At 43.8% G+C, this 25,727-nt stretch overlaps 1 protein-coding gene across 1 annotated transcript in view; it reads left to right on the forward strand.

Moving 5' to 3' along the window:
• Positions 1 to 1,894: 1,894 nt before the first annotated feature.
• Scgn (secretagogin, EF-hand calcium binding protein) overlaps positions 1,895 to 25,727 on the forward strand; it is a 29,284-nt gene continuing 5,451 nt past the window's right edge. The window contains exons 1-9 of the mRNA XM_050142710.1: positions 1,895 to 1,976; positions 3,075 to 3,145; positions 7,506 to 7,598; positions 10,212 to 10,301; positions 10,694 to 10,750; positions 11,488 to 11,565; positions 18,440 to 18,495; positions 23,316 to 23,361; positions 23,991 to 24,050. Coding sequence (XP_049998667.1) covers positions 1,895 to 1,976; positions 3,075 to 3,145; positions 7,506 to 7,598; positions 10,212 to 10,301; positions 10,694 to 10,750; positions 11,488 to 11,565; positions 18,440 to 18,495; positions 23,316 to 23,361; positions 23,991 to 24,050 — 633 coding nt within the window. The remainder of the gene's footprint in view (positions 1,977 to 3,074; positions 3,146 to 7,505; positions 7,599 to 10,211; positions 10,302 to 10,693; positions 10,751 to 11,487; positions 11,566 to 18,439; positions 18,496 to 23,315; positions 23,362 to 23,990; positions 24,051 to 25,727) is intronic.

Consider the following 25,727-nt stretch of genomic DNA (forward strand, 5'->3'; position numbering starts at 1 on the left):
TGTAGTCTAAATAGCTTACATCTGTGTGTTCCTTAGAGTAAATTGGATGCCAATAGAAGAGTGAGCAGGCCACAAAGAAAGGGCATTCCTGGTCCAACTCTTCCCAATTTTCTTTCATTCTATTCCTCTGTGTCTCTTTTTTCCTTTCTTCCTCCCTTTCTTCCTTCTTCCACTTCTTCCTTCCTTCCTTTCTTTCTTTCTCTTTCTTTCTTTCTTTCTTTCTTTCTTTCTTTCTTTCTTTTTTTCTTTCTTTCTTTCTTGTTGCATATGGCAGCCTAGGGTTAACCTGGAAATCACGGTGTTCCTCAAACTCCTGAGTCCCTGAATCGTAGGTGCGAGTCACCACATTTAGCCCAACTCTTACCCAAATGCCTACTGATTCCCTAACAAAACACTGTAAGTCAAAAGTCACCAGAGTAGTTTTTTTACTGTCTGGGAGATGAGCTAACCAAACAGTTCTGGTCATTAGAAAATGTGTTCTTTAAATGATGGCTTTTGATCTTCACGTGCGTTTAGGGAGTCAAATGCAAGCCTCTGAGAACCCTGCCATTGATATTATGTGTCTGAGTGACTTATTTACTTACTTACTTATTTGAGACAAAATCTCACTTTGTTGCTCGGGCTGCCCTGGAGCTCACTATGTACCACAGCAGTCCTATTTCAGAGTCCTGAGTGCAGGGACTACAGGTGTGAGCCACCCATGACTGGCTCCTCTCAGCATCTTAATGAAGACACTTTAAGGCACAGTGACTGCTGATGTGGAATATTATTTTAAGATGTGTTGCATTTGTTTGTGCTGTGGAGTATTTGCTTAACGATGCAAAGATGTGCTGCATTCTTTTATGTTGCATTTGTTTAACTATGTGAAGATATGTTACTATTCCTGCCTAAAACATTTGATTGGTCTAATAAAGAGCTGAACGGCCCATAGCTAGACAGGAGAGAGAAATAGGCGGGATTGTTAGGCAGAGAGAATAAATAGAAGGAAGAAGAAGGGGTACAGAGAAAAGAGGAGAGGAGGATGCCAGGGGCTAGCCACCCAGCTACACAACTAGCCATGGAGTAAGAAGAAAGGAAAACAATATAGAAGAGGGAAAGGTAAAAGCCCAGAAACAGAAGGTAGATGGAATAATTTAAGAAAAACTGGCTAGAAACAAGCCAAGCTAAAGCCAGGCATTCACAAGTAAGAATAAGTCTTTGTGTGTTTATTTGGGAGCTGGGTGGCCGGCCCTTCAAGAGTAATTCAAGAGTAAAGAGTAAAACAACCAGCTACAGACTGTAGTGTCCTTCAGTAGCAAGTCTCTACGGTATATTACAGTAATGTGTGTCCTCTGCTGACCCAATCTGCTGTCAGAAGGCGCTTGTGAGCACCTTCATCCTCCCCCTTCCCTCCCCACCACAGTATGTGTCCGTCTCTTAAGTTCCAAAAGATGCCAGCTCTGACACGTCTTCCAACCCTTTACTCAGACAACCCTTTACAGAAAACCCCTTGAGACATTAGTTTGAAAGGTGAGTCAAACTGAGGGGAATGTTTTTGTGAGTTTGACAAACAACTTAAACTGAAACGCAGTGAACCACGGACAGAAGAGACAGCTCCTTTCTGCCTGATTCCTACCCCCTCCCCACCCACACACACCACCACAGCAGGAGCCCCGCTGTGATCTGCCGGGCGCGTGGGGTGGGGCAGGAGGATGCCAGCGGCGGGGCGGGCTCCCGGGCTCCTGGGTTGCCTCGTCAAGCCTGCCATCCAGGCTGAGACTGCTCAGCGACATCGAAGAGCGGTTCGCCCTCGAGCCTGCCCTGCCCACTCACTCACTGGTCGCTAGCCCTAGAGGGAGGAAGCCGGCAGACAAGTTGGGAAATACTGCTGGGCTACATCGCCGCCGTCAGCACCATGGACAACGCAATCGGGCAGCCCCCGGCGCGTCTGGATGCCGCTGGCTTCTGGCAGGTCTGGCAACACTTCGACAGGGAAGGTGAGTCGCTTTGGCTACTTGAACGCTTAGCTTAGTCACTAAGGGAAATGGAACTTCAACTAATTTCCCTGCGGAAAAAGTTGCCTACTGCGTGCCTCATAGAGTACACGCAGAGCAGTCGGCTTATTTTACTGGTTGTATACATGAATAACGCTTCTGAAAGTTCTGTGTGGGTTGAGGGGTTTTGCTTTCCAACCCGTGGAAATCATACCAACCCGTGCATATCATCATAGCGATATGCAATTAATATGTTAACAAATATAACTGCAGACGTATTCTAGGCTGTTGGGCCAAGACTCAGCAATCCCTGGTGCTTCTGTAAATGTGACAAGTTTTCATTAGTGGCTGTCATATTACCCATTTTCCACTTCCTACAAAGGAGGATGAATTTTAGCAGCATTCAGATTTTCCTTCCCCTCTACCTCAAAACATTCTTGAAAATGAAACCTATCTGCGTATCATTTGGTTTTTGTTTCATTAGTAATTAGAGAAACACAAAGACGATATCTGAAAGGTGTGTTTACACACAGAAGCTAGGATTCAGTATTCACCCTATCAAGATATTATTGGGCAGCTATTGAAATAACAACAGCAACAAGTGTGGGCTAGAGAGATGCCTCGGCCGTGAATTCCGCATACTGCTTTTTCAGAAGACCCAGATTTGGTACTAGCACCTATGTTGGGCGGCTCACAACTATCTGTAACCCACCTCCAGGGGATCCGATGCTCACCTTTGGTTTCAGGGCACAGACACTGATTTGCACGGCTGGCTGATACACCGACACACACACAAAATAAATACAAACCTTAAAAAACAACTTAAGAAGCATGCATATGCAATATAAAAACCCTGACTAAACCCAAATCTGAGTGACCAGGTGTGGTGGCGCATGCCTATGATCCCAGCACTTGGGAGGTGGAGGCAGGGGAATCAGGAGTTCAAAGTCATTTACAACTACATAGCAAATCTGTGGCCAGCCTGGGATCTACGAGGCACTGTTTCGAGCCTTCCTCACACCTACAGTATTCTTTAAGACAAACACTGTCACATTTATTCTGTATTGGTGACTGTTATTTATGTTTATCTTCTTGCATTAGAAAAAGGTTACATAAGGAAGACAGAGCTGGATGCCTTCTTCGACCATTTGCTGGCAAAATCTGGCACGGAGGTAAGTACTCACAGCCCAGGGCACTCTAGTATGTGTCTCTCAGCAAAATGCAAGCTGCAGAGTCCCGTGCTGATTTGAACCTATAATCCCACCTGACCTCATTTCTTCTTTGCCTGTAGCATCTCTCCCTCTCCTAGCAACATAAAGAGATTTAGGCAGATGTTTTATAAAAGGCACCATCTTCCTAGGCATGCTGGCCACCGATTTTCATCGAAACATCTGTCGTGCAGTTAGAGTGCCTAACTTTGTGGACTCAATCAACTCTAATTTGAACGTTTCCTTGGTTACGTCTCTGCTAATGGATTTCAGCAAGCAGTAGGGTAGCTCTTAGACCTAAACCACAAAAGAATGGAGAATACATTATGAGCTATGAGCTTTAAGGTTCCATGTTTACTCATGGCAAACAAATCATTTTAAATCATTTCCCCATGATATGTTTGATTAAAAGGTTGTAGATGTCTCCTGAACTGCTAAACCAGAACAAAACCTACTACATTCTGAGAGTCAGATATGAATTTAAAGCAGTTTACCCAAATGGTAAATCTGGCCTAGAGAGATGTGGATCAATTCTAGACGGTTCCTCTACCAAAGGAGAGGAGAAAAATAACACAGAGACACCAAAGGCCAGGACAGTGTGTGGTTGATGTTCATTCAATGTGGAGAGAATTCCTTTGGGTGGGTGGTCATCACAGGAAGAAAGGGTCCAGTACCACTGTGTTTACATGAAGTGTTTATCTCTAGCTTTTAGTCTCTACCTGAAGGAGCATTGAGGCAATATGTGTAGATAGAGTCTAATCTTTATCTTAAACTCCAGACCTGTAGCTGGGAACAACATGCCATCGAAATACCCTAATTTGGACTTTAATGTCCATAAAGTGTGAATAACCATGTCTTACTCTTCCTGTGTCATGAGGAGCCAGCACAAGTGGAAAGAGCATTCTAGTAGCTAAAGCACCTGCTGTGCACATGCTCTCGCAGTGATGTGGTGTCTCCTTGGGATCATATCTTTCCCGGCCCTTATTATGCAACCCCTTTACCTAACAGTCACAAATGGGTACCGAAAATATATTTCTTAATTATTCAGAAGACTCTGAGATCTAAAACAAACTCTGGAGACTCCTAGCTTGTAGATTTGGAGACAAACCTTTGAACAAATTTTCCAAAGTTGCAGCAGGCCTTGGGCAGTATTGTAAGTCAAGTCCTCACTCACTGGTTCTGAGAGTGAAAAATGGCTCTCAAGGAGAGAAGGTGGCTTGCCAGTTGTCACCATGGGAACGCACAATATTTGCCCATTGTGACACTGCTTTGTCACTGCAGGCTTTGGTCTCAATTTAATAATGTCCCCTCTCACATCTTTCATTTGGTGTGGACTCACCTAGGAACATATTCAATTTTTTAAACAAGGCCCTTCACTATTTCTCATTTATAATCCTCAAATGAATACATTTGGTTGATGTATTTGCAGAATCAATCTGTCCAAGTCCACTTATTTTAATCATTACTTTAATCATTCTAAATATAAGGCCAAAGCCATCAGCCCAGCAGAAGGCTTTGGTGGGGCTACATAAACCCACCTCTCCATCTCCACAACTCCATTTTTAGACTTGTTGATCAACTTGCTCAAGATTAAACAGGGAAGGGGGAAATATTGATCAACTGACACAAAACTCAATGGCTCCCCACATTTCTGTTGTCCATGTCATGGAGACATGACCATGACCTTTGTTTTAAAGAGATTCCCGCAGAAAGGAATACTTTGACTCCTTTCAGAACACCCTGAGTCTTAAGGAACTTCCTTCCAAGATGAAAGATTTAATCTGGGTTACTGTGTAACACCACTCTGGTTTTTCCACACTACCAATGCCACTTTCCAAAAGTATCCCTAGCTAAGTATTGTGCCTTGGCTTTTATGTCTCCCATCTCTGCCCAAATATACTTAACCCCAAATATACATACCATGACCTTATAGAATCCAATAGCTCAAGTCATCAGTTAAGAGTGTTTTCTACCTTGTTTATAATTCAATATCAAACACATGCTCTGTGCCTTCTTCCCGCAATTAGTGGGACAGGAGTCCAGTGCCAAGGACCACATTCTCGAAGTGATGGCTGGTCTTCCCTAGCCTGAAGTTGATTCTACTGACCAAAGTGCCTGAACTTCCAAGGATTGGCTTTTAAGCTTCAAGGTCTTATGCTGTTTAGAGCTAAGCAATAATGTCCAGGGGCTGCCTGATTTCAAAGATAGTGATGAAGGAGGCTCAACCAAAATCATAGACTTACTTAAAGCATGAGATTGATTTTCTTGGTAATTTGATTACACAGTTCTCCACTGTGAACTTTGTGGGTGACATTGTCTTGTCACATGTCAAAGGCTGAATACATCTGAGAGAGAATCACATTTGTTCAACTAATTGTTAGAACTTGTTTTGAAAAAATACCAAAACAGGTCACCAAATTGTTCCTGGATTGTTTGAATAATTTCTCATTTGTAAACCACCTGGTCCTAGGCTTTACTAACACAACTGGGCACACTCCGTTTTATCTGAGGTAACAATGTTACCTCAGAAAACAGCAAGAGTATACTTTTAAAAGTGCCAGGCCAGTCTGGGTGGGCCAGTGGCCAGCTTGTCAAACCACCATTTCTTCCTGTTTCCTGGCAGGCATAAGGAAACAGCAGGCTTCTAAATACTGAAGCAATGGTGGTGCCTCGGGTGCTCTGACACTTTTCTCCGAGGCTGATCTGGAGAAAAACACATCTTGCCTGAGGGTGAATTGGAGAGCGGGTATCACTCTTCAGCCTGGGTTTACACTCTCGAAAGCATGCACCTTATTAATAGTCCAGCTGAAGGGGCTGCTCCTAAGAGAAAAAGACTGCTAATAGGTTAGCCAAGTAAAAACAGAAACCCAAACCACACACGCGCCCAGGTGCTTTCCAGCATTCACACGTGTGTGCGTGTAAAGAAACCCACCTTCAAAGAAGAAAATGGCAGGAGCCCGGGATGAAGCCAAGGGCCTCAGCATACAGGAACATTTTCCAGTCTCTCACAGCTGCTGTGGGGACTCTGAGATGCTCTTTATGGAAGATTCTAGCTTCATGTTCATTTCCTATTTGGTATTCTGCAAATTCGTAGCTCCCTACCCATCCTTTCTGTTCTGAGCTCGAAATAAGTAGCCCCCCTCCTATCACCTCCTCAACCCCTGTAGACTCCTCTCAAGGAGAAATCTGGTAGAAGGGAAAGCAGGACAAAGATGCCCCCTGGAAGCCTATGATGGGGTGGGCACAGGCCAGGCCTGTCTTGCTGTCATGTTCCTGGGGCTGGCATTCTATATGGCAAGTGCATGGGGGCTCAATAGTAAGCAGGGTGCCCTGGGTTTGTAGCTGGGTGTGGCTAGTGTTTTGGGGGCATCCTCTTCTTGATGAGACAGGGATAATAAATGCCTAGGCCAGTCCAAATTTTGTTTTTATTTGAAGAATTTTATTTGCCAGCACTGTTTACAATTATTCTCAACAATTTCAAGTGGGAAAGGGGGGACATCTAGATCAGTTCAAGGCCACCAAACAACTGAATGAGGTTTCCAGAGAGCCCACCAGAAGCTGAGTCAACCTTACCATGACACCAGCGTGGGTGCTAGATATTCAACAGTCACACCTCTTTGGGGGCTCTAGCAATCTGTAACTGATAGATTTGGAGCCTCTTCAGAGTAGAGTTAAGATGAAAGAAGTGTAGCACAAAGTCCAGCACCCATGCACTCAGAATTGGGCAGTCTTTGGGATCACCCCTACCTCTCAGCTCTTGCGTGCCAGTTCCTTCTTCCCCGTTAGTTATATATGTCATATCCCCTGTCCTAACCTTTATGTCCTCTAGAGAAAATGACTGGATAGAAACAGCTGTGAAGGAAATGCCACCCATCGGAGGGAGCTGGGATATCTTTGCTAACTCAACATCTACTTTACTTCTTTGTTTGCCTTTCTTCTTATTTCCCTCTTACAATTGCCTTTCCCCAACAGAGAAACCAAGGGGCTTTCAAAGCTGGACTGTTTAGTTAAAAAAAAAAAAAAGCAAAACCTTTGAGCTCCTGGACAGAACTCTTGTAAGTTAATTATAACTCAGCCTTTTCTTTCACCCAAACAGCTGGTGATAGTTAAACGCATTCTTTTAAAGCCCACTTAGTCTCTAAGCTTCTTTCTCTCTGTTTTAGTTAGTCAGGATATGAAGATGCTGTTGGTGGACCAAGAAATGTCTGTCAGTGTTTTGTCTTCTGGAAAAGACAAAAATCATTAAATAGTTAGAGCAACATGGTGATCGGGCTCCATGCTTTGAAGGCTTGGGATCTTGGTGACTATACATGCTTTGTTTCAGGATGCGCTGATGCAAGAAAATGTGCAGAAAGTGAAGCAACAGTTAACAGCCACCCACGGTGTCTCTAAAGAAGGTCGCATACTGATGAAAGAGGTACTTCCATGACTACACACCCCATGCCCTTGTATTCATGAGCAGCCATTTCCTTTCAAAGACAGTAGAAGCCAGACATGGTTACTCATGTCTAGAATCCCATCTCTCGGGATGCTGAGGCAGGAGGATTGCTGCAACTTCAAAACCAGCCTAGGTTACAGAGTGAGTTCCAGGCTAGCTTGGGTTACAGAGTGATACTTGGCCTCAAAACAACAAAACCACAAGAACATCAGCAGAAAGGACAGTAAAATCTTGCATTCAACCGAGAAATTGGAATTTTTTGAAAGGCTGTTGGACTAGATAATAGTTTTGAAATAATAGCTCCTTCATTGTCTGATTAATAACAAAGAATCTTTCTACCTCCCACTCACTTATGAAATTGGATCTCATGTGGCCCAGGCTGGCTTGGAACTCACTGTATAGCTGAGAATGACTTGGAATTCTGGATCTTCCTTCTTCCACCTTCCAAGTGGTTGGATTCCAGGGATTATGGGATTATGTCACCAAGTGCAGCTCTGTGATTCTTTCATCATTTTAAGTAGATCAATCAACATTCACATCTGTTCTGTCCTTGGAGTATTCGTGACCCAACATTTGTCTGTGAATCATCTCATGCAAATTGAATTGTGGTGATTAGAAAGCATTTACTTTTCCGCCTCTGCATCAGCTCCCAGGAAAGGTTGGAAACGTCTCTTCCCGAAGATCATTATCCCTGCTCTTGAGAGGCAGAGGCAGGCAGATAGCTGAGTTTGAGGGCAGCGTGGCTTACAAAGTGAGTTCTAGGACAGCCTGGGCTACATAGAGAAATTGTCTCAAAAAAGTAAAACAAAGAGAGAAAGAAGGAAGGAAGAAAGAAAGGAAGAAAGAAAGAAAGAAAGAAAGAAAAGAAAAGAGAAATAAAAGAAGTGAACCAACAAACAAAACACACAAAGAACAAATCAAAAAGGCTGGGCAGGAAGCTCCTGCCTGGCAAATGTAGAGACCTGAGTTTGATTTCCAACAATGCAGCAAACAAACACCCACCAGAAAACACCTTTATTTACTTCAACTCACCCCCTTTTATTCAGCGCCTCCTAAAGCTAGCTACTGCATTAGCTGTGAAGTCCTGCCTAGCACAGTCCTCTTCTCACCGACTGTCCCTCTTCCAGTTGGAAACCGGTTTACCATTCAGAAAGAGTTTCCATGCCCCTTGTGTGTAATAGTAGGATACACTGGGAGACGTTCATGGTTAGGTGATTTTTGTTGTTGTTGTATAACTGTAGAGAGCATGCGTGTTAAGACTTAGGTGGCAAAAACCAGTCACTCATTATGGCTGTGATTAGGTCAAGGGAAGCAATAATCCTGAGATGGATGAGGCTGCTACTGCTCTACCATAGCTTACAGTTTTACAGCAGGTGTGTCTGCTTGTGTAGTGTCTGTCTGTATGTATGTGTGGTGCATGGTATATGTGAATATGTGTGTGCACTCATAAGCATTCGTATGAAAGCCAGAGGGTGATGCTGGGTGTCTTTCTCAGTTGCTCTCCATATTACTGCCTTTAGACAGAGTCTGTCACTGAGCCTGAAGCATGATGTCTTGCCTAGGATGGCTTACCATCAAGCTCCTAGAATCTGTTTCTGCCCCTCAACACTAGGGTTACAGGCACACAGTCACTATGCCTGGCTTTTACATAGGTGATGAGCATTTGAACTCAGGTCCTCATTTCTCATCTGCATCAAATGTACAGTGGATTGTAGGAAGGTGGTCAGCTGAATTAGCACATTTGCACACTGTCGTATAAGACACTAACTGTGTTAAGGAGTATAAACCATAGTCAGAACCCTGGAATCTAGGCAGAGAGCAGTCATGCCTGCTTCCACACATGGCACTGAAAAAGTCTGCATCTATAGCACCTGATCAGCGAAACATGGTGGCTCAGTGTGGGCTCGAGGGGGCTGATTGCAATATAGACTCTGCCACTTACCACACAGTGCTGATAGCTTTTTTATTTCTGTTACCCAGTTTTTGTAATTAGAAAAAAATACTAGTAATGTATTAGTGTGTGTGTGTGTGTGTGTCTGTGTGTGTATCTTATAGCTGCTTGTTAAGATTATTTGAATTAAACCAGATGTGGCAGTTTACTTTCATAATTCCAGCACTTGAGACCCTGAGGCAGGAGAATTGTCCTAAGTGCAAGGCTGTTTCTGGCCATAGATTAAGTCTCTGATTCAAAATGCAACAAAGCAAAATAAAACAAACCAGGAATGACTGAGTTATAATGTATGAACCTTGGAGCAAAACCTTCGAATCTCAATAGATTAATCATCCATTCAATGATGGAGGTGCTTAGAGAAGCATGTAGAACAAATTAGATGATGAACAAATCCAGCATCATCACCGTTACAGCTGTTGCTGTTTTCTATTGTGCGATTCATAGTTTTGTATCTAATAGGAATATGGTACTTTTTGAAAGAACCGATAATTAACGAATGATCATCAAGGGCTTAGAGCTGCTGGTTGGGTTCTCCAGCCTAGAGGCTCTGAAAATGTCCCCTACAATATGTGCATTGCGTGTTTTACCTCTTAAGTGGACATTGGTAAGAGTCCATGACTATTCCTTTTTGTTTCCCGTAGCTGGCCAGTATGTTCCTATCCGAGGATGAAAATTTCCTCCTGTTCTTTCGCCTGGAAACTCCCTTGGATAACAGCGTGGAGTTCATGCAGGTCAGCGCTTGTTGTTGTCTCCAAGGAGAAAGAGGGTGGGACTGCCATTCATTCCTCTTTCTGGTCCTTAAGACTGACTACTCTGATCTCTGTGTCTCTATATCTCTCTGTGTATCTATCGACGTATCTTGGTCCCTGATGGTGACATTGTTCAGAAGGTAGAGCCTGACTGGAGGAAGTGGATCACTGGGCCTTGACCTTGAGGTTTCAGAGCCTGGCCTTATGTTTTGTCCTTCTCTTTCCTGACTATGGATGTAATGTGACCAGCTGCTTTGAGTTCCTACAGCCAGGCCATCTCCACTATGATGGACTGTGCTCTCTTGAACTGTGAGCGGAAATAACCCCTCCATTAGGCTGCTTCTTGTCAGATAAATGGCTTTTGTGTGTTTCAGATTTGGCGCAAATACGATGCGGACAGCAGTGGCTTCATATCAGCTGCTGAACTTTGCGTGAGTGTCAGTGAAAAGTAACACTGCATGAAGGGTTGGTTGGTTTGGGAGGTGTGTAACATACAAACACATATTTACATAATATAAATATATAATATATAACATAAACGTATATATAATATATAATATGATATCGCTCATCTATCTATCTATCATCTATCTATCTATCTATCTATCTATCTATCTATCTATCTATCTATCTATGAGTTTGATTTCTGTGGGCCCAAGACACACAATTTTGAATTTGTTACTTTACAAAAAGCATGTTTATATCAAGATTTTGAAGGTGAGGTGGCAAGATGGCATAAAGCTAATGACCCAAGTTCAATCCTTGGAAGCACATAAGGGTAGAAGGAGAGAAACAGTTCCACAAATCAGTCCTCTGATTTTCACATACTGTTGCACAGCCCTGCATGTCATGCGCATGTACATGCGTGCACACACATACAGCACAATAATAAAAGTTTTGAAACCAATACATAAATGAGAAATTAAAGGTTTAGAAATTGCTTGTCTCACGTCTGTCTTTGGGAAAGAGGCGAATGCTTGGAGTTCCTCCCTGGACCCAAGAGCGACTTCAATGGCAGCCCTCCAAGCTTCTACTTAATGTTTATTGAACAATATTTTATTTCCTCCTTGAAAGAAATCGCAATCCCTACCCCAATAGAAAAGACCTTAAAGAAGCACGTATCTTATTGTCAACTGTGTCCAATGCCACTCTTCTCTCGGTGTCACAGAACTTTCTCCGAGACCTTTTCCTCCACCACAAAAAGGCTGTTTCTGAGGCTGAACTGGAGGAGTACACCAGCACCATGGTGAGTGAAGGAGAGTGGGCCTGTGTGGGAACCTGCCCTGCTGTGTGTGTGTGGGAGCCGGCCCTGCTGTGTGTGTGTGTGTGGGAGCCGGCCCTGCTGTGTGTGTGTGTGTGGGAGCCGGTCCTGCTGTGTGTGTGTGTGTGGGAGCCGGCCCTGCTGTGTGTGTGTGTGTGGGAGCCGGCCCTGCTGTGTGTGTGTGGGGGGGAGCCGGCCCTGCTGTGTGTGTGTGGGGGGGAGCCGGCCCTGCTGTGTGTGTGGGAGCCTACCTGCCCTGGCCTCCTCGCTTGCCCAGAAATGTTTGCTGATGAATGGCTTCATGGAATGAACCTGGCTCTGGAACAGTGGCTAAAACCAAGCTGTTGTAGCCTCTTCCTTGAAACAGATGCATGCATTTGGGGGAGGGGGAAGTATTCAGTTGTCTTTAGAGAGACCGGGAATGTTCAGAAAACAGTGGGTTTTAAAGCACCTTGCTAGCAAACTCAGTAGTCACCAAAGGAACACAGAAACAAATAAACATGGACCTGTGCCATCAGGACGCAGCTGGTGGCCATGGCCTCTCACCACAGTGGAAATTCTACTCATTGAACCTGTGGACTCAGAGCAGTGGAAACTCAGATGGAAATGTGCATGTCTCCTGTAGCCGTGACCTAAGACAGTGATAAGCTGGTGCCCAGGTAGAGTCAGGACAAAGCGAGTTGTTGCCTAAGAATCACTTTGCTTTCCAAGGAGAGCACAGGTGTGCTGTGGTCGTTACCTCTTATTGGAGGTCATATCTTTATTTCACACCCTTCTCACGGCATTCTTGACCCAAATAATCGTGAGATGATTCCACTGTCAAGCTTCTTGGGAAATTATTAGATAGGAAAAGGTGGGCACATCATTGCTTTCTGTTTCTGTAGTCACTAAATGCACTTAACAGTTTGTGTTGAATGGCCCCTCTTTCCGTGCCAGCTTCTTCCTGTCTCCAGGGCTGTGGTTCATTCTCATTACATCTATAGATTTCTTAATTAGTAAGCAAAGGACCCAAGACAGCCTTAGTTGGGTATTGTAGGAGCGTCACATTTATTTTATATTTTAAGTTAATGCCTTTTAGAATTTCAGACATGAATACTGTATTTACATCACTTTAAATTTTTTTCAGCAGTATCTCCATGTTACATTTATATTTATACAAAGAATTTTTGAGCAGAATTTATGAGAAGTTGGAGTATATACAACCGAAACAATATGTGATTTTTCTAAAATGTGGGTCCCTAGGTTGGCACACATACACGCACATGTCACACACGTACATATTTGTGTGTGCATGCGTGCGTGTGTGTGTGTGTGTGTGTGTGGCAGGGACATGCATATTCATGTGAAGGCATGAGGTCCAGCTTAGGTGTCATTCCTCAGGAACCATCCTATAAAATGGGATCTCTCACTCACCTAAGATTTATTGGTTAGCTGGCTAAGCTGATTGACCAGTGATCCCCAGCGATCCCCAAATTTGTTTTCCCAATGCTGGGATTACACATGTGCTACCACCCCGTCTTTTAAAATGTGGGTTCTAGGGATTAAACTCAGGTATTTGTGCTTGCAGAAGCAATTCACCCAATGCTCTAGCTCCCCAAGCCTGTATATATACTTTTAATTGGGTTGCTCAAATACTGAAACTTACTTCAAAGATCAACTAACCAAGAAAAGGTAAGTTTCTCAGCCGAAGGCACCGTAAAGCTAAGCTTCTTAGATAGCAGCCCTGGACCCCTCCAGAATATCACTCTGAACTCTGGCCACTCTGAGTGCTGGTCTGGGGCAAGTGAGTCTTCCCAGAGAAAAATGAAAGCTGTGGTGACCATGATGGCCTGTAAGTAAGAAAAGATGGTGCTCAAGAGATGACCCAGTCCCAGGACAGGATATCAAGGAAGCCTTTGGCGTATTTGTTTTAACTGAATGTAGCATGATACTGGGAATTATTTGTTCTAGCTGAATGCAGCATGATACTGGGAATCCTGGGCAAACACAAGCTTAGCCCTGGGAGGGTGGCGATCTCCCAGGGGCAGGAAGCAGGTGCGCTATTCCAGGGCCTCTAAAATCTAAGCGCCAGTGAAGATCTGTCATGGAATAAACGCGAAAAGGAATTAGTTTGTATCTTTCAGGGGGCCAGACTAGGAGACCTTGAACATATTTTAAACATCAGTTAAACAGAATGTTAGCCTGTCTGCTATTATCTCAATTTAATTAATTTGTAAAACATGAACTATGCAGTGAATATATTTACATTTTAAATCTCTGGCAGCTTTCGGGCATTTCTTCCACTTTGAAGCTGATTGAGCAGCAGGCTCCACCAGCTACCTCCAGCTGACAATTCTAATCTCTGCTTTCTCCTTCATTATATTGCTCAGCTATTCTTTTTCTGCTCTTCTCTCCTGTCCTTGAGCATTCTTCAAGATTCAGTTACATGTTATCTTTCTTGAAGAAATCCTTACAACCTTCTTTCATAGTGAGTCCAGTACCACTCTGCCCAGCCTATTGTGTGTGTCCCCACCTTAACATAGGCAGTCATTCACCCAAGTCATCTAGCAAACACTCGTTAAGTGCTTATCATGCCCCAGGCGTGAATCTAGTCACTGGGGATTCAATAGTGAGAAAAATAGGAAAGAGGAGCTTGGCAGTAAACAATGCAAATAATAAATAATAGATTATATTGCATGACAGAGGGTGAGTGGAAAAGTAGAGCCAAATATGGTAAAGAACTGGGGTATCCTGGTGTCATTTATGCTGCTGTGATGAAATATCCTAACAGAAGGAATATTAGGGGAGAAAGGGACTTATTTCAGCCTGTTATAATCTATCATTGTGGGGCAGTCAAGGTGGGCACTTTAAAATGCTAGTCACAGCACGTCTAAATCAAGGGCGGAGAGAAATGACCTTGCCTCTATGCTCACTTGCTTGCTTGTGCTCAGCTTGTTTGTCACAGACCGTGCCACATTGGGCTGCCATATGTCGTGGACCAGCCTTGACAAAGAGTACCTCTTGCCAGGGTAAAGGTATGGGAATTTAGAAATATTAGTAAAGAATACGGAAGCGTGTAAAAAAATAATAAGAACAGAAACCATAGAAAGTACCCGGAGGGCATTCCAGTGAATACTGAAATTGCCAGTTTATTTTTCTGTATTGTTTTTATACCCAATACAAATGGGGAAGAATGTAGCCAAAGACTTTATTAACATGATACAAAGGACAGCTCAAAGAGTTAACCCCTTTAACACTTTGAGGCATCAAATCATTGGCATTCTGTTGTTTAGGCAGTAAAGCGGCCCTAGACCACTTATCCTGAAGGCAGCCACTCCTCAGGTGACCTCATAGTTCAATAGAAGAAGCAGAAGTCCATTTGCACATCCTGACCACCTGTCAATGTTGAATGGCTCCACTTGTATGAGCTATCTTAATGTCAAAAGAATTAACTAATCACACCCTGAGTTGGGACTCTTGTCAGCCACTTTGAGCAACCTCCAACTCTTTACCATCAGACAAGAACACTGGGAATGGCGATGGGGTGTTTCGGGGCCGCGGTGTTAAATGTCCTCTTTCCCTCAGTGGTCACACAGCCTTTGTCAGGGAAAATCTGAAGAGTCAGTAGAAAGGACCAGAAGTGCTCTGATTATTCCCGTCATGCCCACCGTGGATGTCACCACCACAACGCATCAGTCAGTAAGAGGAGCTGAGTTCAAGTTTCCTACCCATCCTTCAGTGCTAGTTTCACCTGGGGCCCCAAGTCCTGGAAGTTGTGTACCTCCTGAGTGCTGAGTGACTCCCCGTGAGTGAATCATGTTTCTGCTACTTTAATGCCTTCTTATTGAGCGATGAATACAATCATTGCAAAGCTGGGCTGAAGACTGACTTTTGAGGCTTAGCACGAACTGCTTTGCTTAAAAGATGCATCCTATCAGATGAATTCAAATTGACCCTAATGAGAATGGCCGCATCTGACAGCTGTGAGAAGCACGGCTAACAAATGCTGAGGGTGAACAACCAATCAGAAGAGAAAGGCTCAGGCCTGCTGGCCGAGTCCTCTCCGAATTCCTAGTTAACATTCAGGAGGAGGAAGGGAGGAAAGGATGCTAACAGACAGGATGCTATCTAGACTGTGTACCTAGATAGGATATCGTTAGATGATACTTAATTTTGCTAAGTGCAAGCGAATGACTCTGCGTGTTACTATCACAAAACAAATGAAATTCAGACACTTTTGATAAACAGAGAAATTCCTGAGGTTAAGCTGGCCTTATGACTAACATGAAGTCAGTCTTGTCTGAGACCTGTCTGGACTCATCTGTGAGATACTTTCACTGTCTCTGTCTATTCTACGTAGGCAGTTTAAAATACAAGGTAATGCCTGACAGCATTGTCTCCGACTCAAGCCATTCTGAACTTCTTGGGCTCACATGGACATGTGTCTCAATCTCAAACTTAGCATGTCCAAAATTGAAATTCTGACCTTGTCTCATAAGCTTCCTCTGCTGGTGGTTCCCTTCATCTTGACGGATGTGTCAAGACAATCAGTCTTGATGCCTTCTCTGCCAGGCTACATCTAATCAGCAAATCCTATTGACTACTATGCTAATTGAGGTTCTGTCAGGATTAACAAAATATTTGAAGCACAGTAGGATGTAGAGAAAAGACGTTTATTTAGCTGGCAGTTTAGGGAGGCTGAGAATCTACGATTGACTAGTCCTCACCTATTTGCTTAGCAGATGCATCCCAATGGCGGGGAAAAGTGCTTGTGCAACAGAACGGAGTGGGATGGGAAGCAGAAGGACACCCCACGGCCATGCTCAGTCTTCTCAAAACAACTCACATTTGGAACCCAGTCACAAAAGGCTTACATTAAGCCTTCCATATGAGCTAACCACTTCCCTGGGTTTCACCTCCTAAGCTTTTCTCAACTCAGCACTGGTTCAATGGAGACTACACTAAACTTCCTTATCTTAGTGTCGTCCTCCGGAGACTAAGCTTCCAGCATGTGTTCTTTTTTTTTCCCGCTTTATTTTATTTTTTTTTTAAAAGAAAACTATCTTTTTACATTTTACATACCAATCCCAGTTCCCACTCCATATCCTCCTCCCACTCCCTCCACTTTTCTCCCCATCCTAGTTCCCCATCCATTCCCCAGGGAAGGCAAGGCACATTGCTCAGAGGAAGGACCATATATATCTATATAGGTTTCTCTTTTCAGTGATGCAGCTGCCACCTTCTACCCTGTGGGAGGCAAGGTTCTTTGTTCTCCACAGCTGCATGTGCCAGGCAAGCTGCCCATCAAGTTACTGAGTATTCTCCTGTGTCTGCTGCTTTCCGTGCCAGGATGAGCACTGGGGTTACAGATGTGTGTACTTCCCAGCCCAACTTTGGGTGCTGGAAGTGAATCCAGGCCCTCATGCCTATACAGTAGGCACTTTGCCAACTGAACTCTCCAATTCTGATTTGAAGTAGTTAAAACTGCTTGTTATTATTAAAAATTTATGCTTAAAGGGTATTATAAAACATCTAATAAGTCCCAAGATACACCTGTGCCATCTGTGATGTCTCTGTTTTTGTTTTATGAGACAGAGTCTTTCTATGTAGCCCAGGTTTGCCTTGAACTTACACCAATCCTCCTGCATCAGCCTCCTAAATGCAGGGATTAAGGGCACATACTATTACAGGTTCATCCCTGTTTTAGGAGGTTCTATAACAGACAATTTCGGATGCCAAAGTTTGGAAAGAGTGAACTTTTAAATTTTAAAAATAAACTAAATTCTGAGAGGGAGAAAGGATCTAAAGCTAATAGATTTTGTAATGAGCTCATGCCTCCGTTTTCTGCGCAGCCTCCTCACATGACATGTCCACAGATACTCTGGAGCTCTAGAATATGAGGTCACATTCCAGCTCAGACGTGTAAACAAGTGTGTCCCCTCTATACACCTAAACCCTGAGAGGTTAGAACAGACAATTTTGGCTCCAATACTACCTCACCTGAAGTTTTGTACAGGCTAATAGTGCAAGTGATCTCTTTGGACAATGCTGGATGTTTTTTGCCCTCTGTTCCACTCAATGAAACATCCTCTCTAAGATCTTTTCACCCAAGACTTGGTTGCTGAGATACCTTTGGCGAATATAAAATACTTAAGTAAAACCCTGACTCAAAGCCAAACACCAGATTTTCAGCTGTTATCCCTATGTAGACTTGTTTCACCTACTAGAAATGAGGCAGTTATTGCTGCCACCCACCACATAACTAAACCTTTCCTTCTAAGCACATGGTGGGACTGACCGCTCTACTACTCTTTTCGATTTATATGGGGCCAGTACCTGGCTTTGGAATAATGAAATTTTAATCAGTAAATGAGCTGTCATTTTCTTTCTACCATGGTAACCAGGAATGTTGCCATAGATCAGCTGCTGTGAGGGAGAGCTGCCAGCTAGCCTTGGATTCTCTGCCACAGGAACAAGTTATAGACATGTATTGTGATAACACACTAAGGATTGGTCACTGTGACCTATCCCAACCAGAAGCTGAGCTGCCAGTCATTTGGTGGCAAACACTCATTTCCCCTAGGTAGGTGTGTTCCTCAACTCAGCTGGTTTACAGAGTCTCCTTAAGAACTTTCAAGATCACTGGGTGGTAGTGGCTCATGACTTTAATCCCAACTCTTCTGAGACAGAGACTGGCTGATCTACAGAGTGAGATCTGGGACCCTGGGACAGCCAGGGCTACAGAGAAAAAACTGTCTCAGAAAAAAAAAAGGAAGGAAGGAAGGAAGGAAGGAAGGAAGGAAGGAAGGAAGGAAGGAAGGACTTTCAGCAATCCCTGGTACAATCATTTGTCACATCCATGTTCCTTTTTGCCTTTCAGATGAAGATCTTTGACAAAAACAAAGATGGCCGTTTGGATCTTAACGACTTGGCGAGGTAAGTGGTGCAGAAACGGCGACAAACTCAGAAGTCCCTGTCTGGGGGGTCTGATGGCAACACACATCCTTTGAAATCTGACATCCATTCTCGCCTGGAGGCTAAGAGACCAGGCTCATCTTACAACCCCAACCGTGGCGCTTCTGAATCACGTTGGCAAACAGATTCCTTCGTGGAGATAATCCAAGCACCATCCCGCCTACGTGTGCAATGCACACAACTTTTATTTTTCTTTTTAATTTTATGGTTATGCTCTGAGTGGGTTTTGCCCCCAGAGGCCAGGCATACTTGGTCCCACATTGGGATTCCAGGACCAAAGTAAAAATAGCCCCCTCCAAACCCCAAATCTAACAAAATGAAAGCAATGATGATAATGATGATGATGATAAATGAAAGAAAGAATCTTGAGGGTATTCACTGACTCCAGGAATGTTGAATGGTTAATTCAGAGCAAAAGCAACAACTGACTAACTTTGGTAGGACTAGTTTTCTGTTGGCTTTTGCGGGCTGACTACCCTCTGTAGTAAGGTTTAAAGTGGAGAGTCCTCCAGCCTTGTTTTTTTTAAAGATCTTTCTGGCTGTGCTGGGTCTGTTTGCATATCTTGATATAATTTTAGGCTTAGATAGTCAGTTTCTACATAAAGGCAACTCAGATTTCCATGAACTTTGTTCTGAATCTGCTGTTCAAAATGGAAATATTGTCATCCTAACAATATTGTCTTTACGTTTAATAACAACAGTTGTCTGTCCATCTTTCCAGCTGTTTAGTTTCTCTGGAAGATACTTTGGACTTTTCAGTCTAAAAGTTGATCCTAATCTTGTTCAGTTTGTTCTCAATCCTTTGCTTCTTTTGGATGACGTCATATATAGCATGGTTCTTTGGATCCTTTCTTAGTTCTATCCTCTTGCTGTATTAGAACACCGTGACCAAAAGCAGCGTAAGAAAGGGTTTCTCTTGGCTTGCCCTTCTGGAGAGGTAGGGTCTAACGTAGGTGGGAAGGCATGGAGGCAGGAGCAGGCAGCTGACTGGTCACACTATCATCCACACACAGGAAGGAGTGAGAGAAAAGAGGGTGGTGAACAGTGGTGGGGCTGCAGGAGCCCCAAAACAGGCCTTGAAAGATGTGCTTCCTCTAGCAAGGCTACAACCGCCTAAAGGTTCCTTAAAGACCCCAAACGGCACCGCTAACTGGGGGAACCAAGTGTTCAAACACACAGGCCCATGGAGGGAAATATCTCATTCAAATCACAGTTCTTTTCTGTCCTTATTCTCTCTCCTCCCTCCATCCTTCTGCTTCCTTCCTGCTTTCTTTTTCTCCCTCTTTACTCCCTCCCCTCCATCTCCTTTTGTTTTTGATGCAGGGTCTCTCTATGTGGTCCAAGCAGGCTGGCCTTGAACTCGCGCTCCTGCTCCCTCGACCTCCAGACTGCTGTGATTACAGATGTGCATTTTTGCTTCGGTCATTTCTCGTGAACAGAAATGCAATAGGAGGCTCTGTGTGGATTGTGTCCTGTAACTGTGCTGTTCCTGTTTGTTAGCTTGAATAAGTTGCTGTTTGGTTCTTTGGATTTTCTTGACGATGATGCCACTTGCAAAAAGCAGCAGTCTGTTTCTTCCTTTACATTTTGCTAATCTCTGCTTCTGATGGAGCTATTTAACCCATATATGTTTAATGTGATTGCTGATGAGGTAAGGTTTTATGTTTGCTGTTTTTCTGTGTTTTATCTCTGCTATTTTTCTTGTTGCTGCCCCTTTCTATCTTACGCTAAATAAATATTTTATAGTGAACTATTTTCATTCTCTTATTGTTTCTTTCACTATTTATATATTTTGGTGCCAGGGGCCAGCCCCAGCTGTTGACAGGTTCCAGAGAGGAGGTGAGGAGTGGGGGGGAGGGAGTGAGCCAGATCATTGCTGCTGGCAAGAATTTTGCAGCCTGAGTGCTTCTTTATTTAAATGGAATTCGGTAAGCAGGGATAGGTTCATGTTGTTCTTAAGTAGAGCTCATATTATTTTCGTATCTGGACATGTGTTTAACTTTTTCTCTTGCACATCAGGGGTTAAAGTTTATTCACCATTGATGAACTGTGACAGAACAGAGTTACATTTTACAATCATTTCCCCTCAAGTTTAGCCATCATTGATAAACAGGCTTATCTTTTATAATCATGTTTATCTATAAATCCTATAACCTAATTTTTAAGATTTTGAGAAATATATGGCAGTCTGTTTTCAGGCTGCTAGCTCTTGTGGTTTCAAGGATGCTAGACAGAAAGAAAATCTCAAAGCCAGCCTGGGCAGTTTGCCATGTCCGAGGCAGTGTATTCTTAACTCTTAATGGTGAGAGGGCCCAAGGAAAATCCTCAGGCCAAAGCTGCTGCAGTTATTATTCAAATTCTGGCATAATACAAGGTTTGCATTTTATATCTTTCTAAAATTTGTTTATATGTCTAATCCTGGCATTTTGTTTGTTTGTTTGTTCCTTGGTGATAGGATACCACAGTGGCGCCACATGAGCTAACTTTTCTCAGAAAGGGAGGTCCTGACCCCTCATTCTTTATCATCTTTCCACACCGTTCTTTGTCCATCATTATAAGTCCCTGTGTAGGGCAGAAGTAACTTCAACTATCTAACTTTCATTGCTGTATATGCCTGCCACATGGTCATCTGTAGAATAGGAAGAGGATTGTAATCTCCTCTATTGCCAACTTCTCTCCAAATCTTGCTGACCTTTTAAGTTTGCTTTGTTCTGATTATCTTGTTCTTGAGTAAGAACAGGGGCAGATGTTTCAAGACTATATCAGACCCTCATAAAGAGATCTCTGGAGTCTTTGGGTGTGTCACAACCTCCAAGGTGTAAGGAAGACCTTCAAGTAGATGAGGATATCTCCTTAACAGAAGGCTGAATAGGATGCTCAGGACTGCGCTGGGGAAGCTCAAATGAGTCATAAGAAAAATTTCACCAATCCAATATCCCCAAATTGTAGAAATATTAATAGCCTCCCAAGCATGTAATACACAGAGATCGAAGCCAAAAGTGTCATGGTGGCCATACGTGGCTTAGCTTTGCTGGATTCTTGTTGAGCAGTTGTGCTGGCTTTATGACTTTAGCCCTTCCCAGCAGATATGGCTGTGTCATTTGGGGTTATTTTCTTAGTGGTTCTCTGGGGGATTACATTAACAAATTGGATTAATAGCAGCTTAATTTCAATATTATAATAAATTTGTGCTTTGACAGTTCCAATGTACTGTTAAATACCCCGTGTTCTTTTTGTTCTCCAAATCACATCATTATATGCTGTGTAGCCATCAACATCTTTTTTCTTTCTTCCTTCCTTCCTTCCTTCCTTCCTTCCTTCCTTCCTTTCTTCCTTCCTTCCTTCCTTCCTTCCTTCCTTCCCCTTCCTTCCTTCCTTTCTTTCTCCCTCCGCCCCCCCCCTTCCTTTCTTTCTTGGCTATTGCTGTGTGGTCTAGGCTGGCCTTGAACTACTATGTTGAAGGGATCCTCCTGCCTCAGTCTTCTGAGAAGCTGGCAGTGTATCAGGTGCCTGGGGCACACATTTTGAAAACAACAAGAATGGCACTAATCCTCTCTCTCTCTCTCTCTCTCTCTCTCTCTCTCTCTCTCTCTCTCTTTCTCTCTAAAGTATACATGTATGAGCATTTTGGCTGCATGTATGTCTGTACATTATTTCCATGCCTGTTACCTTTGAAGGTTGTGAGCTTCCATGTACTTGCAGCTGAAACTGGATCCTCTATCAGAGCAGCTGATGCTGCTAACCACTGAGCTGTCTTTCCAGCCCCTTTGCTGCCTGTTATAACTGCTCTTGTGCTTACCCTTGCCGGTGCTTTAGATTCTTCACACCGATTCAAGTGTCTGCCTAGTGTCCTCCATTTCAGACCAAGGACTCTGTTTTGTTTTCCATATAGGATCTATTTGTTAGCGATGATGCTTTTGTTGCTCATTTGTTTGTTTGGTGGCATTTCTGAACTTGTTCTATATAGTCTACCCTCGTCATTGTATGTATCCACTAAAGTCTCCTTGTGGGTAGCTTAATGGTCAACTTGTGACGAGGAAGACATGGCTTTTGTTTTTTGTTTTTTTTTTTGTTGATGAAGTGGGAACCAGGCATGGGCTTTGCCCATGCTAAGCTAGTCCTCTGCCACTAAACCACATTCCCATCCAAAGCTTGCTTAAACATCTGGAACAATGACTTCCCAGTCACCCCTCAGGGGCTCATACAGGTGGGGAAACAGAATGCTACAACACTGCTTGTTCTTGACAAGAGTAGCTGGCTTCTTTCTAGTTTTGTTTTTATTTTATTTTGGTTTGTAGAGACAGTGTCTTTGAAGCCCAGGTGGCTTCATACTCCAAAGTCTCCTGCCTCAGTGTTCAGAGCGCTGGGCCTACAGACCTGCGCCTCCATGCCATGCTGATCACACCGTTGGTAGAGAACAAATGCTCCCCAGGCTGCCGAAGACTTTAAATGACTTTTCAGAGTTCTGTAAACCTTGCTCTGACCATTCTTTCCAGTTTCCTTGTTGCTTTTCGTGGGCAGACTTTCAGAAGCCTGCAGTCTATGGTTTCCCACCGGGAAGGGTCTCTGGAGCTTTGTATCGTGATGACTATTGTTGGGAAAGTTTGCCCAGCACCCTCCTTCATCTATGGTGTGGGAATCCTGTATTCCCAGCTTCTGTACAGCGCTTCAGGACAATGCGGGAACAACCAACCTTTTCCTTTCCCCAGAGCTGAGCATTTGCTGACTGATGAGGGAGCTTACAGAGGATCATGTGGATTCTCTTTTTCCCCCCCGTTTAGGATTCTGGCTCTTCAGGAGAACTTCCTTCTCCAATTTAAAATGGATGTAAGTGGTGAGATTTCTCTGGATGGGTTTCTGTTACCTTTGTTTCTTTATGTATCTGGAAAGAAGGAAAGAGAGGGAAGGTAAATTAGTTATTTTTCTTGTCACTAAGGTAAAAAAAATCTGGCAAGAAAGGAAAGGGAGGGAAGATGTGTATTGGTTCACAGTTGTAGAGATGTACTCCATCATGGTGGGCGTGGGGTGGGGTGGTGATGGTCATGGTGGCAGGAGTAGCTCGTAGCTATGGAAACGGAAGCTTGCTTATATCTAGGTAGATCAGGAAGCACAGGACCCAGCAGGAAGCAGGGCTGTGCTATAAAACCTAAAGACTTGCTACTTGGTGATTCACATTCTCCAGCAAGGCCCAATCTCCTAACAGTTCTACAGTCTTCCCAAACAGTGCCACCATCGGGCAACAAACTTCCAATGCATGAGCCTGTGGGGGACATTTTCTATTTAAATTATAACAAAAGACGTCCACTTGTCTTTTAACTGTTTTAGAGACTGACAAGGCTCAAGGTAGAATCAAGGAACTTAAGGGTTGTTGATTTGAAGTTTCTAAGGGTTCTGTGGGAGGCACACACCAGTGGCTTTGCATTGCTGGATTGACATAATGTTTTCTTCACACCCAGGCATCGTCTACTGAAGAGAGGAAGAGGGACTTTGAGAAAATCTTTGCCCATTATGATGTTGTAAGTGCTCTTTATGCTTTGACACCATCTTCAGGTAGAAAGCTCACCTTGTTTCTGTGTGGGAATACCCTACTGACAAGGTCTAAATTCAGACAGTGAATGGTAGTCCCCTGTGTGTGTTGTTAGGTCAAGGTGCCCTGAACATCTCTATGTAACATCAGATGATGAAAGAATGGGCAAATCTGATTTATAGTTGGACAGAGAGGAACTCATAATGTTTCTTTGGCTTGTGAAACTATGATAAAGATTCTCCTTGTAAGAACAGACATCCATTTATTGTGTGTGCCTAAAGAAATGAAGAAACAGAAAAATCCTTCCCATCCAACCAAAGCATCCACACAAGGTCAGTCCTGCCCAGTGTAAAATGGTTTCTCTTGTGGAGTAATTGTACAGCCAGTTTTCAAGTGATGTACTGGCTGGTTCTGTGTGTCTGCTTGACACAGGCTGGAGTCATCAGGGAGGAAGGCGCCTGAGTTGAGGAAATGCAGCCTTGAAAGCCAGCTGTAAGGCATTCTCTCAATTAGTGATCAGTGGGAAGAGCCCTGCCCGCTGTGGGTGGTGCTATCCCTGGGCTGATGCTCCTGGGTTCTATAAGAAAGCAGACTGAACAGGCCAAGGGAAGCAAGCCAGTAAGCAACACTGTCCATGCCTCTGCATCAGCTCCTGCCTCCAGGTTCCAGCCCTGCTTGAGTTTCTGTCCTGACTTCCTCCAATGATGGATTATGATCTGGAAGTGTAAACCACATAATCCCTCTCCTCCCCAACTTGCTCTTTGGTCATAGGGGTTCATGGATGCAGTAGAAACCCTGACTAAGGTGGGCATAACCATTCTAGAACACTAAGTGGCACAGGGTTGAATTTCTGGAGACCAAGGTGGGATAGTGTGAAAAAGAGGGAAAATGAGCAAAAAGGTGGGGAAGGTTCTAAGTGTTTTTTCCGTGAAATTAATGTCCTAGAACACCTGGGTTGCATTCTGAGCAGATGCACACTGCCTGGAGAAGGCAGCGCTTAGGTTCTTGCTGTGTGTCTGTTGCCCAGCTCTTCACCTGGATTTCTCGGTTATGTGACCTTGGATAGTTACTTCAGCTTCTTTATTCTCTCTAACCCCTCCCAATTTTTTTCTTTTTTTTCTTTTTTTCCCTGAGACAGGGTTTCTTGTGTAGGCCTGGCTATCCTGGAACTCTGTAGACCAGGCTGACCTCCAACTCAGAGATCTGTCTCCTGAGTGCTGGGTTTAAAGGCATGTGCCCGGTTTCCCCCTGCCTTTCCCTCCTTATCTGCAAAGCTAGGGAGGTCAGGATAGGAATGGATCTGCCAGAGCTGTGCAAGCTGAATGAGCTACACTTGGAAAGCTTTTCCTGAAGACTTTGGTGTGCAGACGGCCTGCTAGTGAATCCAGTAAAGGAAGCAGATTCAAAATAACATGTTAAAGGGTGGGAATAAAGAAAACACGGGGAGAAAGATGGGATTCAGGGGTGCTGGGTCATACCTCAGGAAGCTGAGGTGAAGGATGTGCTGTGAGTTTAAGACTAGGGTGGAATACAGAGTGAGACCGTGTCTCAAAAATGTAAACATAGGGAGGGACTAGAGGGATAGCTCGGGGGTTAAAAGCAATAGCTGCTTTTCTGAATGACGGGTTCAAATCCCAGCACCCACATGACAGCTCACAACTGTCTG

Source organism: Alexandromys fortis, unplaced genomic scaffold (assembly GCF_014885135.2).
Source record: "Alexandromys fortis isolate MF-2015 unplaced genomic scaffold, M_Fortis_MF-2015_v1.1 scaffold_5, whole genome shotgun sequence".
NCBI lineage: Eukaryota > Metazoa > Chordata > Mammalia > Rodentia > Cricetidae > Alexandromys > Alexandromys fortis.